The 12,067-nt window shown below is 49.2% G+C and overlaps 1 protein-coding gene across 2 annotated transcripts in view; it reads left to right on the plus strand.

Annotated features, from left to right (window-relative positions):
- Positions 1-982: 982 nt before the first annotated feature.
- LOC118731253 (putative adhesion G protein-coupled receptor E4P) overlaps positions 983-12,067 on the plus strand; it is a 53,528-nt gene continuing 42,443 nt past the window's right edge. For both annotated transcript variants that reach the window (XM_045589179.1, XM_036459683.2), the window contains exon 1: positions 983-1,067. In XM_045589179.1, the coding sequence (XP_045445135.1) occupies positions 1,037-1,067 (31 nt within the window). In that variant the 5' untranslated portion in view covers positions 983-1,036. The remainder of the gene's footprint in view (positions 1,068-12,067) is intronic.

Raw genomic sequence — 12,067 nt, forward strand, 5'->3', positions numbered from 1 at the left:
TTTTTTATTTTAGACATAAAAATTAGTTAAGTATGTAGTTATTAATTTATGTACCTTTGTTTTCTTTTTAATTTTACCCTCCCCCCCCCATGCCATACAATGTCTTTTTATTTTCCAATTAAGTTTACAATTCAATATTATTTTGTATTAGTTTCAGATATACTGAAAAGTAAAGTGTCCCCTCAATATTTCTGGTGCTCACCAGGGCCCATATATACAGATCACAGTACTGATCTCTTTACACCACAATTTATTACTAATAGAGTTAGTGCACACCCAATTGGCGGTGCTCAGACATGGATAGGCAAGTAGTTTCAGGCACTTACACTGGCCACATTTTTTCTGCATTAAACATCCCTTTATATCATTTCTTTTGAATTTATTCAATTAACTTATTGAACTGATTCCAATGCATTGGAATTGCTCTGGCTGAAAACACTCAATTTATATACTGATTCAAAGCATAGCTTTCCCCCTCATTATAGATCCTTCTCATTAATCTGCCTCCTGGTGTTTGAGAATTCAAGTTGCACAACACTGTTCAAAACTGTACAATATTAGGTGTCAGTGTCTTTACTCTGCTCACTGATCCTGCAGAGAAATTATTCAACACTGCTCATTAAAATCATATATGCTCAATGCTTAATCATCACTTGTATTTTTTCATTTTTTCCAGTTTCCTTGCATTATTATAGTGTCTGTTACTGGTTTGTAAGAGCTTATTTATGGCTAAAGATGTTAACCATTTCTCATGCATTGCAAATGAAATACCATGTTTTTTGTTAGTATTTTACTCTGGTGTTTTATTTTTTGATTGTATCAAACTTGTGTATTAAATATAATCCTGTTCTGTAAAAAAACAAACAAACAAAAAACAAAGATGGGCAGAACTTAAAGGGTTTTGGCAAATATCAGCCCCCTGGCTCTTCAACTCTGTGACCATCAGAAACTGATCTCCAGGGCCTTCTTCATTCCAGGAACCCTGGCCACGCCCCACTGGAGCTTAGCAGACGGTCGTTCCTGGTGTCCCAGCGCTATGAGGGCCAGGTGTCTGCCCCTGCTCTCAGGTGAGTGGGACAAAGACCCCCTTCCTCTTCTCCCCATGACCCGGTGCCCATTCCAGCTTCGGTTGCTCCCCCACGTTTGGCACTTTCTCCAGAAATGACTGTGCACCTGTCCTATTCAGGTCTTAGCTGGTGTTATGCAAAGAGCAAAGGCCCCCAAAACCTCAGAGTATGGTTCTTGGCTCCCCAAAGAAGTAACCCAGAGGAGTTGCTCTGAAAGAAATGAGTTTATTAGGGTTGATATAAACAATAGTGGGGTTGACCTGCAGGGTACCATCAGACCTCTGCCACCATGAAATAGAACCGCCAAGTCCAACGTGCCTGTGGATGGGCTGCACTGGGGGCGGCCGGCAGATGCTATTGTTCCACCATCACCATTGCCTGGGCTTTCCCAGCACAGAAAACAGGCAAACAGGCATGCTGAGGGAGGGGCATGCGTTTTTGAGCAAGCTGTGGATCAAAACTGCTAGCCGTTTTCTTGACTGAGGAGCTGGCCAGGATCCCAAGGTCTCACAATTCTTACTGATGCGTCTTCATGTCTTCCCACAGGGTGGCAGGGCGAGCCAGAGCCTGGGAGAGGGCCCATGTTTCCCCTTTACCTTACATCCCAACATGGGTACCTTCCCTCTCCACTCCCGTACAATCTGCCCGTTGTATCTTCCGCACGTATCCTGGGGAGGGAGGAGGGAACGCTCCATTCGTATATGTAACATACAGTAAAGGAATAACAGACTTATACATACTAGTATCAGAGTGGATAGAGCAGATTCCCCAGTCCCAAGACAACTTTCCAAATCATGTTGAGACAGGACCATTCTGGCGGGTTGACTGGATTTGTTTGCAAGGCAGCCCAGCAGTAGCAGAGAGGGGCACCCAACAGTCTGAAACATTGGACCTGGCAGCCCCCTCCTCAGCCAACATGCCAAGCTGTTAGCCTGCACTGAACTCAGGAGAGTAAGGCAGATGTTTAGCAGACGCCAACAGAAGCAAATCGTTACCAGGCCATCGCTCTATCCTGGGTAAGAACAGTGGCTCATTCAGATGTCTCCCTGGCCTCCTACACTATCTCTTTGACTGGAGATGCCCCCTGGCCCGGAATGCTAGCTGTGAGAGGAGGACCACACATCTGCCAGCTGGAATAGTCGGCCACTTACCAGTTATGGGCAAGACCCTCCCCCATGGGGCTAGGAGAGCGCACCAGCGGGTGCCAGTTTGAGTGTCCCAGGGCCAGGCTAATACACTAGCTCCAGGGTTATGTCCTGGGGTGCTGGCAGCAACAGCTCTTCTCCGCTCCCCAGCAAGGTCTTGTCTTAACACCCCGTCCGTTGTTCGCATCTGCCCTCTCGGTGGACCACAGGCCTCTGCAGCTGCATCTGATCTTGTTGCGGGTTGATCTTGTTGCGGGTTGATCTTGTTTCGGGTTGATCTTGTTGCGGCTTTTCATTCATGGTTAGCAGCAAGTCAGAGTCCTGTGGTCCAGCCTTTCACCTTGTAACGACCGTGCCCCGGTTTTCAGGGCATTTTCAAGAGTTCATTATAGCATCCTATCAGCCCAGCTCCTGCCGGATGGCAAGGGCGGTGCAGTCGCCGTCCAACGTTGTGGCTCTCAGCTCAGTCTTGCATGTAACGCCCAGTCCTTGCCAGCAGGGGGCACGGATGCTGCTCCGCACACACAGAACAGCCTTGACAAGCTGTAATGTCAGTGGTTTCCAAGGGGAGCCCCAAGGCTTTAGCAGTTGCTCACAGGGTTTTGACTGGCACATGTCCTTTTCCTGTGTAGCCAGGTCTTCGGCGGCGGCCTCTTCTGGCCATCGGACGGGAGCAGGTGCATTTGCTTCATCATTCCCTGGACATAGAATGGCTGATGTCCTATGACACGACTTAGGGTCACCTCCTTAGTTGGCACATATGTCAGCCCACATGGTTGGTCCCCACAGGGGTCTGTTGCAGGTAGTCCAGTCCTGAGCATGCCACTTAGGGGGCTGTCCTTTTGCAGTGAGCATCAGTACGCCATGCTTCAGGTGGCACTGGAACGGCACCTGCTCTCACTGGCGAAGGGCCAATAGGCTCTCCCTGAGTGTCTTTTCTGCAACTCCTTTTGACACAAAGGTGACTGGCCCCATGCGTCTGCCATTCCTGTCGGAGGCATTGAATGGGGGGTTATGTCTCTGCTGCAGGAAAACACTCCATCTCATTATCGCCTGCGTCTGTGCTGCGCCTGATTTCAGGGTGTGAGACACGCCATGCAGCCACCTCAAGATGGGATAGGTGGTCCGCACCGTTACAGCAAAGCTTCCAGGTAGAGGCTGCTGCTTGCAGGGGGTGGTAGGTGGCACAGAGCTGTTTATTAGGCTGTGTCTTTTCTTCAGCCCCTTTCCACACCTGGGACCAAAATCCTTTTGGGAAGCGGAGTCTCCCCTGTGGCTGCCTGAGACCCCAAGACACCCCCTCCTGGGTTCCATGTGCATCCAATTGCCAGGTAGGGCTGGATCGTAGATACCAAGCGCCTGTACCTGTTTACCTGCTCTTTTGCCTCCTCAAAAGCCCGCTGGTGCTTCTCCTGCCAGTCCCCACTGTCGTCCTCTCCTTACAAGCGCATACAAAGGTTCCAGGTGCACTATTCTACAACACACCCTCTGAACACTACCCCAAGCCAAGTGTCCTTCTATTGCCATTCATTTCCCCTGTACCCCTTTTACCCCACCCCTCCCCCCCAATCCCTTTTCTTTTGGTAATCACATACTCTTGTCTGTGAGTCTTCCAGTTTGGAATCAAAGTGATTCTTAAATTCCTTCAAGTTTCCTGGTGACATTCAGAGTCTAACACATGTCTCCCTCACACATGACAAGCCAGTCAAAGTCTTGGTCAATAAAACCAGCTTTCAACTGCACCCTGTGATAAAGCACACAGATGTCCATTGAATGCGCACAAACAACCATACTGCCATGACAATTAAGTAATACTCGACTTATTAAGAGTTTCAGAATTCTAGAGGGATCAGGTAGGGGAAAACACACAAATGCCTTGTATTGCTTACAAAGGTACAATTTCCCAAACTGCTCTAAGGAAAAAACAAGGGTGTTTACCTCTGGAAAACAAAGCACTGATTAAAAAACCAGCAATATTTTTTAACAAAGTCATAAAACAACAATTGTCCTCAGTTCATTCAGGCCTATCTGATCAATTCTTCTTTACCCAGAACATGTCAGTTTTTCCATAACCCCGATCTGCAAGTCTATTCTCAGAAAACTCCATTTTAGAGTAAGTCCCAGTCCTTTCCATGGGTCTTGATGATGAACTCTTTGCAAATGCATCAGAGCAAAACAGTGATGGCGAATGACAAACTTAAAATGACATGGCTATAGATCTGACTAAAATGCAATCGACTAGGAACTGGGCTTTTCTGTAAGCTGTCATATTCCAAGATGACAATGTGAATGTAGAGGTGTGCCATATTCTCCCGCCCCCCAACCCCCCATGCTCCCCTCCCACAGGCTGCTCTGGCACAGGGCTGGGGGCAGCCCTGGTCCCACAAGTCCTGGGACCACAGCAGCCTCTGAGTCTCCTAAAAGAAGATTCAAGGTGTTCAAAAGACTCATTAAAAATGTTTCCTTTATTTGGCCAGTGGCACTTCCACGTCACTGTTTCCAGGACTGAAAGTGGTCCTGCTGGTGTTTTCTGGATCTCCCCAGAAAGTTCACGTGGTGGTCTCCTCATACCACAGGGAGCTCCTTTTCCAAAGTGGGGTTCTTCAGACTGCATTTCACACTGCCTCCCATCCACCCTCTTCACCAGTCTTTAGCTCCATAGAAATTTCTCTGGAATCCAACCTGCCCACTATGACAGTTGTTACACAAAGTGCTGAGAGTAAGATTTCCAAAAAATAACCAGAGGACTGGCTGAGAAAGATATGAGTTAATTATATATAGAGGCCCAGTGCACGAAATTCGTTCACTGGGGGTGAGGGGTGAGGAGTGATGTTCCTCAGCCCAGCCTGCACCCTCTCCAATCTGGACTACTGGCTCCCAACTGCTTGCCTGCCTGTCTGATTGCGCCTAACCACTTCTGCCTGCCAGCCTGATCACCCCCTAACCACTCCCCTGCCAGCCCAATCAACGTCTAACTGCTCCCCTGCTGGCCCGGTTGCCACCAACTGCCCTCCCTGCTGGTCCAGTCACCCCGACTGCCATCCCCTGCCAGCCCAGTCACCCCAACAGCCCCCCCTCCCCTGTAGCCCTGGTTGCCCGCAACTTCCCTTCCCTGCCAGCCTGGTTGCCCCCAACTTCCCTCCCCTGCTGGCCTGATCGCCCACAACTGCCCTCCCCTGCTGGCCATCTTGTGACCACACGGGAGCAGCCATCTTGTGTGAGGGTGTGATGGCTGATTTGCATGTTACCTCTTTATTATATAGGATGCCATGGCCAGGGCTATTGTTTCACACCACTCAGACTTTCCCAACACAAGGTTTTATGGAAAAACAGGGCCTGCAGGAGTGAGGGATAGGTTCCCCCTCATCCTCCCCCCTCCCCAAGCTTCATGAACTCAAAACTGCTAGCTGTTTTCTTTGAGAGGCTGGCCAGGCTCCCAAGGTCTTACAGTTCAGTCTTCTCACAGGACAGGAGGCGGAGCTGGAGCATGGGAAGGCGCCCAATTTCCCATTTCCCATTCCCTTGCTCAACCCCAAAGCAGGACTGAGACAATGACTGGGCGTAAGCGGATCCCAGGAGGCACAGGGTGGGAGTGGGGGTGCAGAGAGGGAAGGAAGAGCATGCTAATGAGGGGTCACTGCTGGGGACCCTCAGGAGGCTTTCTGTAATGTGCCTTTGAAGGGCAGGAAGGCTGAGCTGTCTATCCTTCAGTCTTCATCTGGAAACCGCAAAAAAAATGACCCACGTCTCATCCTGTGGGTGGACAGTCAAGGATGTAACTAGAATTCTAAGAAAGTGCTGGCCAGAGTCTGTTTTGGTCCATAGGCAGGGATAGGCCCCAGGGTTGTTTTTTGTAGCTGTAAATGAAGATATATCCTTCAGAGGCGCATTGCATTAAAGAGCTAGATGCTGCTGGAGCAAAGGCAGTCTTTCCTAGCCAGTCTGGACAGTCTCCTGTAAGGTTTTCCTTAAAATAGTCCCAATATTTTAAAGGAGACGTGGGCCCGACTGGTATGGCTCAGTGGTTAGAGTGCTGGCCAGGGCATCGAAAGGTTTCGGGTTGGATTCCTGACTAAGGGCATGTATCTGGGTATGGGAGGCAACAAATTAATGTGTCTCTCTCACACGGATGTTTCTGTCTCCTTTTCTCTCCTTTTCCTCTCACTCTCCCTTCCACTGTCTCTAAAAATCAATGGAAAAAATATCCCCGGTGAAGATTAACAAAAATGAAAATAAATCAAGGGAGATGTGGGGATTCAACTCCTGGGATCTCCAGGAAACCAAGTATTTGTAGTACTGCAAGAGAGTAATGAATTCCTTTCCTTAGGAACCATGGAGGTAACTATTTCAAAGCCACAGCTACCGTTTCCAATTTTCAGTAATGTTTATAGGTATGCTAACACAAGAAGGGGGTGGTGAAGGGGAGTGGCTTTTGCTATTTGCACTCGGAAGCTAAGCTGATGGGAAAGCTCCCAGGCTTTGCTACCTTAACAGTGCAGGGTGGGATGGAGGAGAAACTTCAACAGGAAAAACTAATGGGTCACTATGGTCTAAGCCAGCAGTAGGCTTAGGATGACAAATCCAACAGGGTGACAGATAAGCCAAGTAAGCCCTATCTTGGGAGAAGCATACATAGGCATTATCTGTCCAAGCAGATACCCGCAGAGCCGCAGAAATCGAAAGGGTGACATTGTTACCTAACTTTAGTAGGGTTCTGTCGCTGGAAAAGGCATGTCAGCTCCCCCTCTCACTCCTGCGAGAGCGAGAGCCATCCACTGGTTGTTCTGGTCCTTGGGTCCTCCAATCTTCAGTCTGTCCCCGACTGGAGAGGGGAAGCTGGGGGAGAGGGGAGGGGCAGTTTCCTCTGTGGGAAAAGAAGAGCTGGAAAGAACAAACTCATGCAAGGTTAGCAAAACTTGCCCTAGATGTTGAACACAGGGTGTTTAATTTTTGTCTCCTGTTCTAACCCAGAAGTTTGGGTTTCCCATATACAATTTCAAAAGGGTTCAATTAGAGCCCACTTCTAGGGGCTCCCCTGATCCGGAGTACAGCGACAGGAGGCACCTGGTCTCATTGCAATGGGCCTCTGGCACAGCTTTGCCAAAGTTTTCTTCAAGGTGTGGTTTGTGGCTTTTTGCCAGTTCCAGTAGACAGGTCTTCAGGACACCTTTTTTTCCCAACAAAGATTCCCCAAAGAGACTTACTTATTTATATATGTATACTTATTATTTTTGTTACTCCTCACCTGACGATATTTTTTCTTCTTCTTCTTCTTTTTTTTTTTTTTTTTTTTTTTTTTTTTTTTAAAGATTGGAAGAGAGAGGGAAAGACAGAGAGAATTATCGATGTATAGAGAAACACATTGATTGACTGCCTCCTGCATGCGCCCCCAACCAGGCCCAGGCAGGGGACGATCCTGCAACTGAGATACGTGTCCTTGACCGGAATTGAACCCAGGACCCTTTGGTCCAAAGATCGATGCTCTATCCACTGAGCCAAACCAGCTAGGGCTTCTCCTATGGTTTTAAGTTGAACCCTAAATAAGACATCTCTTGTCCGAAAATCTGAGTCTTGTGAGGGGAAACTTTAAAAGGCACAGGATGCAAGATGGTTAAAGGCTTTGGTAGTATTTTTTTTATTTTTAAATGTTTTTATTTATTTCAGAGAGGAAGAAAGAGAATCACTGATTGTCCACCTCCTGGGGATTGAGCCTTCAAACTGAGCATGTGCCCTGACTGGGAACTGAACCGTGATCTCCTGATTCATTGTTGATGCTCAACCATTGAGCCACAATGGCAGGACAGATAGTATTTTTCAAACAAGTCTCATAAGAGAAGCCAATAAAGTCCAATTATAGGCCTCTCAAGTCTTTGGCTAGCAGTTCTGTGAAAACCATGGGAGAGTTCTTTTATATATATATATATATATATATTATTTTTTTATTGATTTTTTACAGAGAGGAAGGGAGAGGGATAGAGAGTTATAAACATCGATGAAAGAGATACATCGACCAGCTGCCTCCTACACACCCCCTATCAGGGATGTGCCCGGAACCAATGTACATACCCTTGACCGGAATCGAACCTGGGACCTTTCAGTCCACAGGCTGAAGTTCTATCCACTGAGCTAAACCGGTTTGGGCCATGGAAGAGTTCTTAAATCCCTATGGCAACACAGTCCAACCATACTGGGTAGCAGTTTTACTCACTGGGATCTGCCATTCGAAGGCCAACAGTAATTGTGCCTGCTTATCTATTGGAATACAAAAGCCATCCTGCCCGGCTGGTTTGGCTCAGTGGTTGAGCATCAACCCATAAACCAGGTGGTCACGAGTGATTCTGGTCATGGCACTCCTGGGTTTCCGGTTCAATCCCCAGTAGAGGGTGTGCAGGAAGTAGCTGATCGATGCTTCTCTCTTATCATCGATATTTCTCTCTCTCTCCCCTTCTCTTTTCCTCTCTGAAATCAATTAAAAAAAACCCCACAATTTATATTATTATTATTATTTTTTTTTAAAAAGGCATTCTTTAAATCCAACACAGAGAACCAACTGCTGTTCCCTGGCACAGCTGTCAACAAGGGGTTTTGGGTTGGAGACAGCTGGATGAATGTCCTGAGTAACTTTATCAATAGCCCGGAGGTCCTGAACAAAACAGTATTTGGCTTCCTAACGGGCAGGATCGGTGTATTCTATGGTGACCTGCAGGCCTAATTAATCCAGCTTTCAGAAATTCCTGCAGGATGGTTGTATCCCTTCTAGAGCTCCCTCTTTTAGTGGGTAGTTTTCTCGAGGCACAACGGTCTCTTTCTTTAACTGAACCGATACTAGAGAAAGATTTTCTGCTGGCCCCAGTCCCGTGGGCCCACAGGGTCTTACTTGCTCAGAGATTTCAGGTGGGAAAATTCCTCTGGGGGCCTCTGGCTTCAGCAAGGGACATTTGGAGCCTTCGCGTGTGTTCCATGGGGCACCTACAGGGGGCGCTGCTGCTTCTTGGAGAGAAAGTCACTGGAGCAAGGAACTTGCAAAGCAAATCCCCACCCAATAGAGGAATCGGGCAGCCTGGCCTGTGAGGAGAGCTATGTGTTAGCTTTGGGCCTTTCTCCAGCATTCTAAGGGCTTGCGGAAAGCTTGCTTTCCACGGTTTTTCTGAAACCCCTGACACTGCCATGGTCCTCGGGCTACGTTGGCGAACTGTTCCTACATGGCGACATAACGTGATTTTCAAACCCACCCACATCACTCACATGGAGCACATACACAGCAGTAATGAAGTGAAACAGTAAAAAAAACTTAAAAGAAAGTTAACAATCCCTGACCTTTACTTGTGGTAAATACAGTAAATTAAAAAAAAAATAAAGCATATATATATTGTACATATGTCGAAATGACGGAAACATTTTTTTTTTTTTAATAAATGGGAGGTGGCAGCATAACCATGAAACATCATACGTCAGTAACCCGAGGACTGCCTGTCAGTCACTCCAGTGTCCACAAAAAGTCTATGGGTTGGTACCCTACTGTCAATTGTACCCAGGGCCCCTGTGGGGAGATACCAACGGGCCCGATAATATCCAAGGGAGCCCCTGGGTCCCTTCATTCCTCATCGGAGTCCTCAATCGGAGTCCTCATCGGAGTCCGAATGCCACCCAATCCTTCCGTTTTGACGTGCATGCCACCCAACCATTCCGTTTTGATTTTGAAGTGCATTCCTGAATTCTTTCAGAAGTAATCTAGGGCATTCTTTTTTCCAATGCCCTTCCTTCTTACAGTAAGCACATTGGTTTGGGCCCAGAGGCCTCCTCCGCTTCGTTTCTTCCCGCCCCCCTCCAGGATTTAAGAAAATAACAATCTGCTGCTGCGGTTCCATCCTTCTGCTATGAGCCCTGGCAATGCTGACCAGCTGCTCCGGGTTCATGGCCAGTGCTCCATTCAGCGTTTCAAGCTTTCTCCTAATAGAGGGGGCACTCTGGAAGATGAAGGACAGACTGACCTGCCACACATTTTCAGGTGCCTCGGGGTCTATATTGGTGTATTTACGGTAGGCTTGGTAAAGTCTCTGTAGAAAGTCTTCAGGGTCCTCGTCAAGTTTTTGCTGTACAGCCCGGACCCGTTCGGGGCAGTTTTTCTTGGTCACCCCTCTCTTTAGCCCTTCTAGTATGCATCTCCTGTAATGCTCCAGGTGCACGAGGCCTCCGCCGTTTGGATTCCAATGGGGCTCTACGAGAGGCACAGCCCCTGCGGGGCTCGGGGTTCGGTAAGGGTTCTCCCTATAAAGCCGGTAGGCTTCCTCTAGGGCCTTCTCCCTGACTAGCTTCCTCTCGTCGCTAGTTAGGAGGATGTTCAGGAGTGCCTCCACATCGGCCCAGTTCGGTTGATGGGTTGAGAAAATGAATGTAAAGAAATCCGTTGTTTTCTGGGGGTCCTCTCGGTAAGAGGGATTCGTAGTTTTCCACTTCAGTAAATCTGAAACTGAAAATGGGGTACGGGCCCAATAATACCCCGTCGGCTGGTCCTTAGGATCCACGCCTCCAACTGGCAACTGTCTTGGCTGATACGGCACCACCACCCCCGTCTGCGGAGCCCCTGGCCCACACTGGGTGCCCTGTGAGGTCCTAGAAGGGGAGACAGTTTGCTCATCACGTGAAGGAGGAGCCATGGCAACCCAGGTTCCCGGATTTCCAAGATCTCCCCGGGACTGTGGGGGTGGAGCCCCTCGCCCATACTGGGTGCCCTGTGAGGTCCTAGAAGGCGAGACAGTTTGCTCATCACGTGAAGGAGGAGCCGTGGCAGCCCGGGTTCCCGGATTTCCAAGATCTTCTCGGGACCGTGGGGGCGGGGGCGGTGGAATACGGCCACCTCCCTGCCTAGCAGTCTGTGTCCCTGGGTTCTGGGAGGCCGAAGGAGGCGTTTCCTCATTCTTTTCCCCCTTCTGCGTCTTCCTGTCTGCAGGGGGAGGCTTCGGCTCACTGTCTGCCTGGGGAGGTTTCACAGACCTTCCGCATGGAACCGTTAACACGTTGCCCTCCCTGGCTGCATCCATCTTGTGCAGCCACATAAAAGCCTCTATGTAAGATAGTTCACCCCACTTCCCAGACCGCTTACAGAAGGACTCTAACTGCAAAATAGTGTAGTAATTCAAAGAGCCATTCAAGGGCCATCGCTCTTCGGACCCCAAAACATACGTTGGCCAGACCTTATTGCAATAGGAAATCATCTTCTTCTTCGTCATTGGCTTACGTCCGTGGACATACCATCTCTCTAAGACGCGGCCGAGGGGGCTGTCTTTCGGGATGGACTGGGTCGTTCCCATGGCCACTAGACAAGGACAGAACCAGTGAAGCAGGAAGGAGGCAGCTGCACACAGTCGGGCGGCACCTGCCTAGAAGCACAGACAGGATCACTGGCCAAGAACCCTCCACAATCTATACAACTGTTGCAGCAGCAGCAGCGTCACCTCGGGAGGCCCAGCACCCCGAGCGGGTGCCTAGTCTTTTCTATATAAGCTTCCGGGTAAGGGTAAAGTTGGGGACTTTCCACATCCGTTGCCGTCCGGGCGGCTGGCTGATGCAAGAAGCCAGGCGTTGGCGTCGAGGACAGCGGTGCAAGCCAAGGAGGTCGGACCTGCTCTGGACTTCCCTTCTCAATACCAGAGAAGCATCCGGAACCCAGACCAGAAGCTTAGATACAGCCAGATAACAGCCAGACCAGAGAGAGTCCTCCTCCCAGATCCCCGTGCAAAGGGGAAGGAGGGCTGGCTGTCCTCACAAAGCCTTGCCACCCGCCAAGGGGCGCCAGTGGGTTCCCACGGGACCCCAGACGGTTGGAAGGAACCGGACGGCGGGGGCAGCGGGTTT

Source organism: Pipistrellus kuhlii, unplaced genomic scaffold, assembly GCF_014108245.1.
Source record: "Pipistrellus kuhlii isolate mPipKuh1 unplaced genomic scaffold, mPipKuh1.p scaffold_m20_p_30, whole genome shotgun sequence".
Classification (NCBI taxonomy): Eukaryota; Metazoa; Chordata; class Mammalia; order Chiroptera; family Vespertilionidae; genus Pipistrellus; species Pipistrellus kuhlii.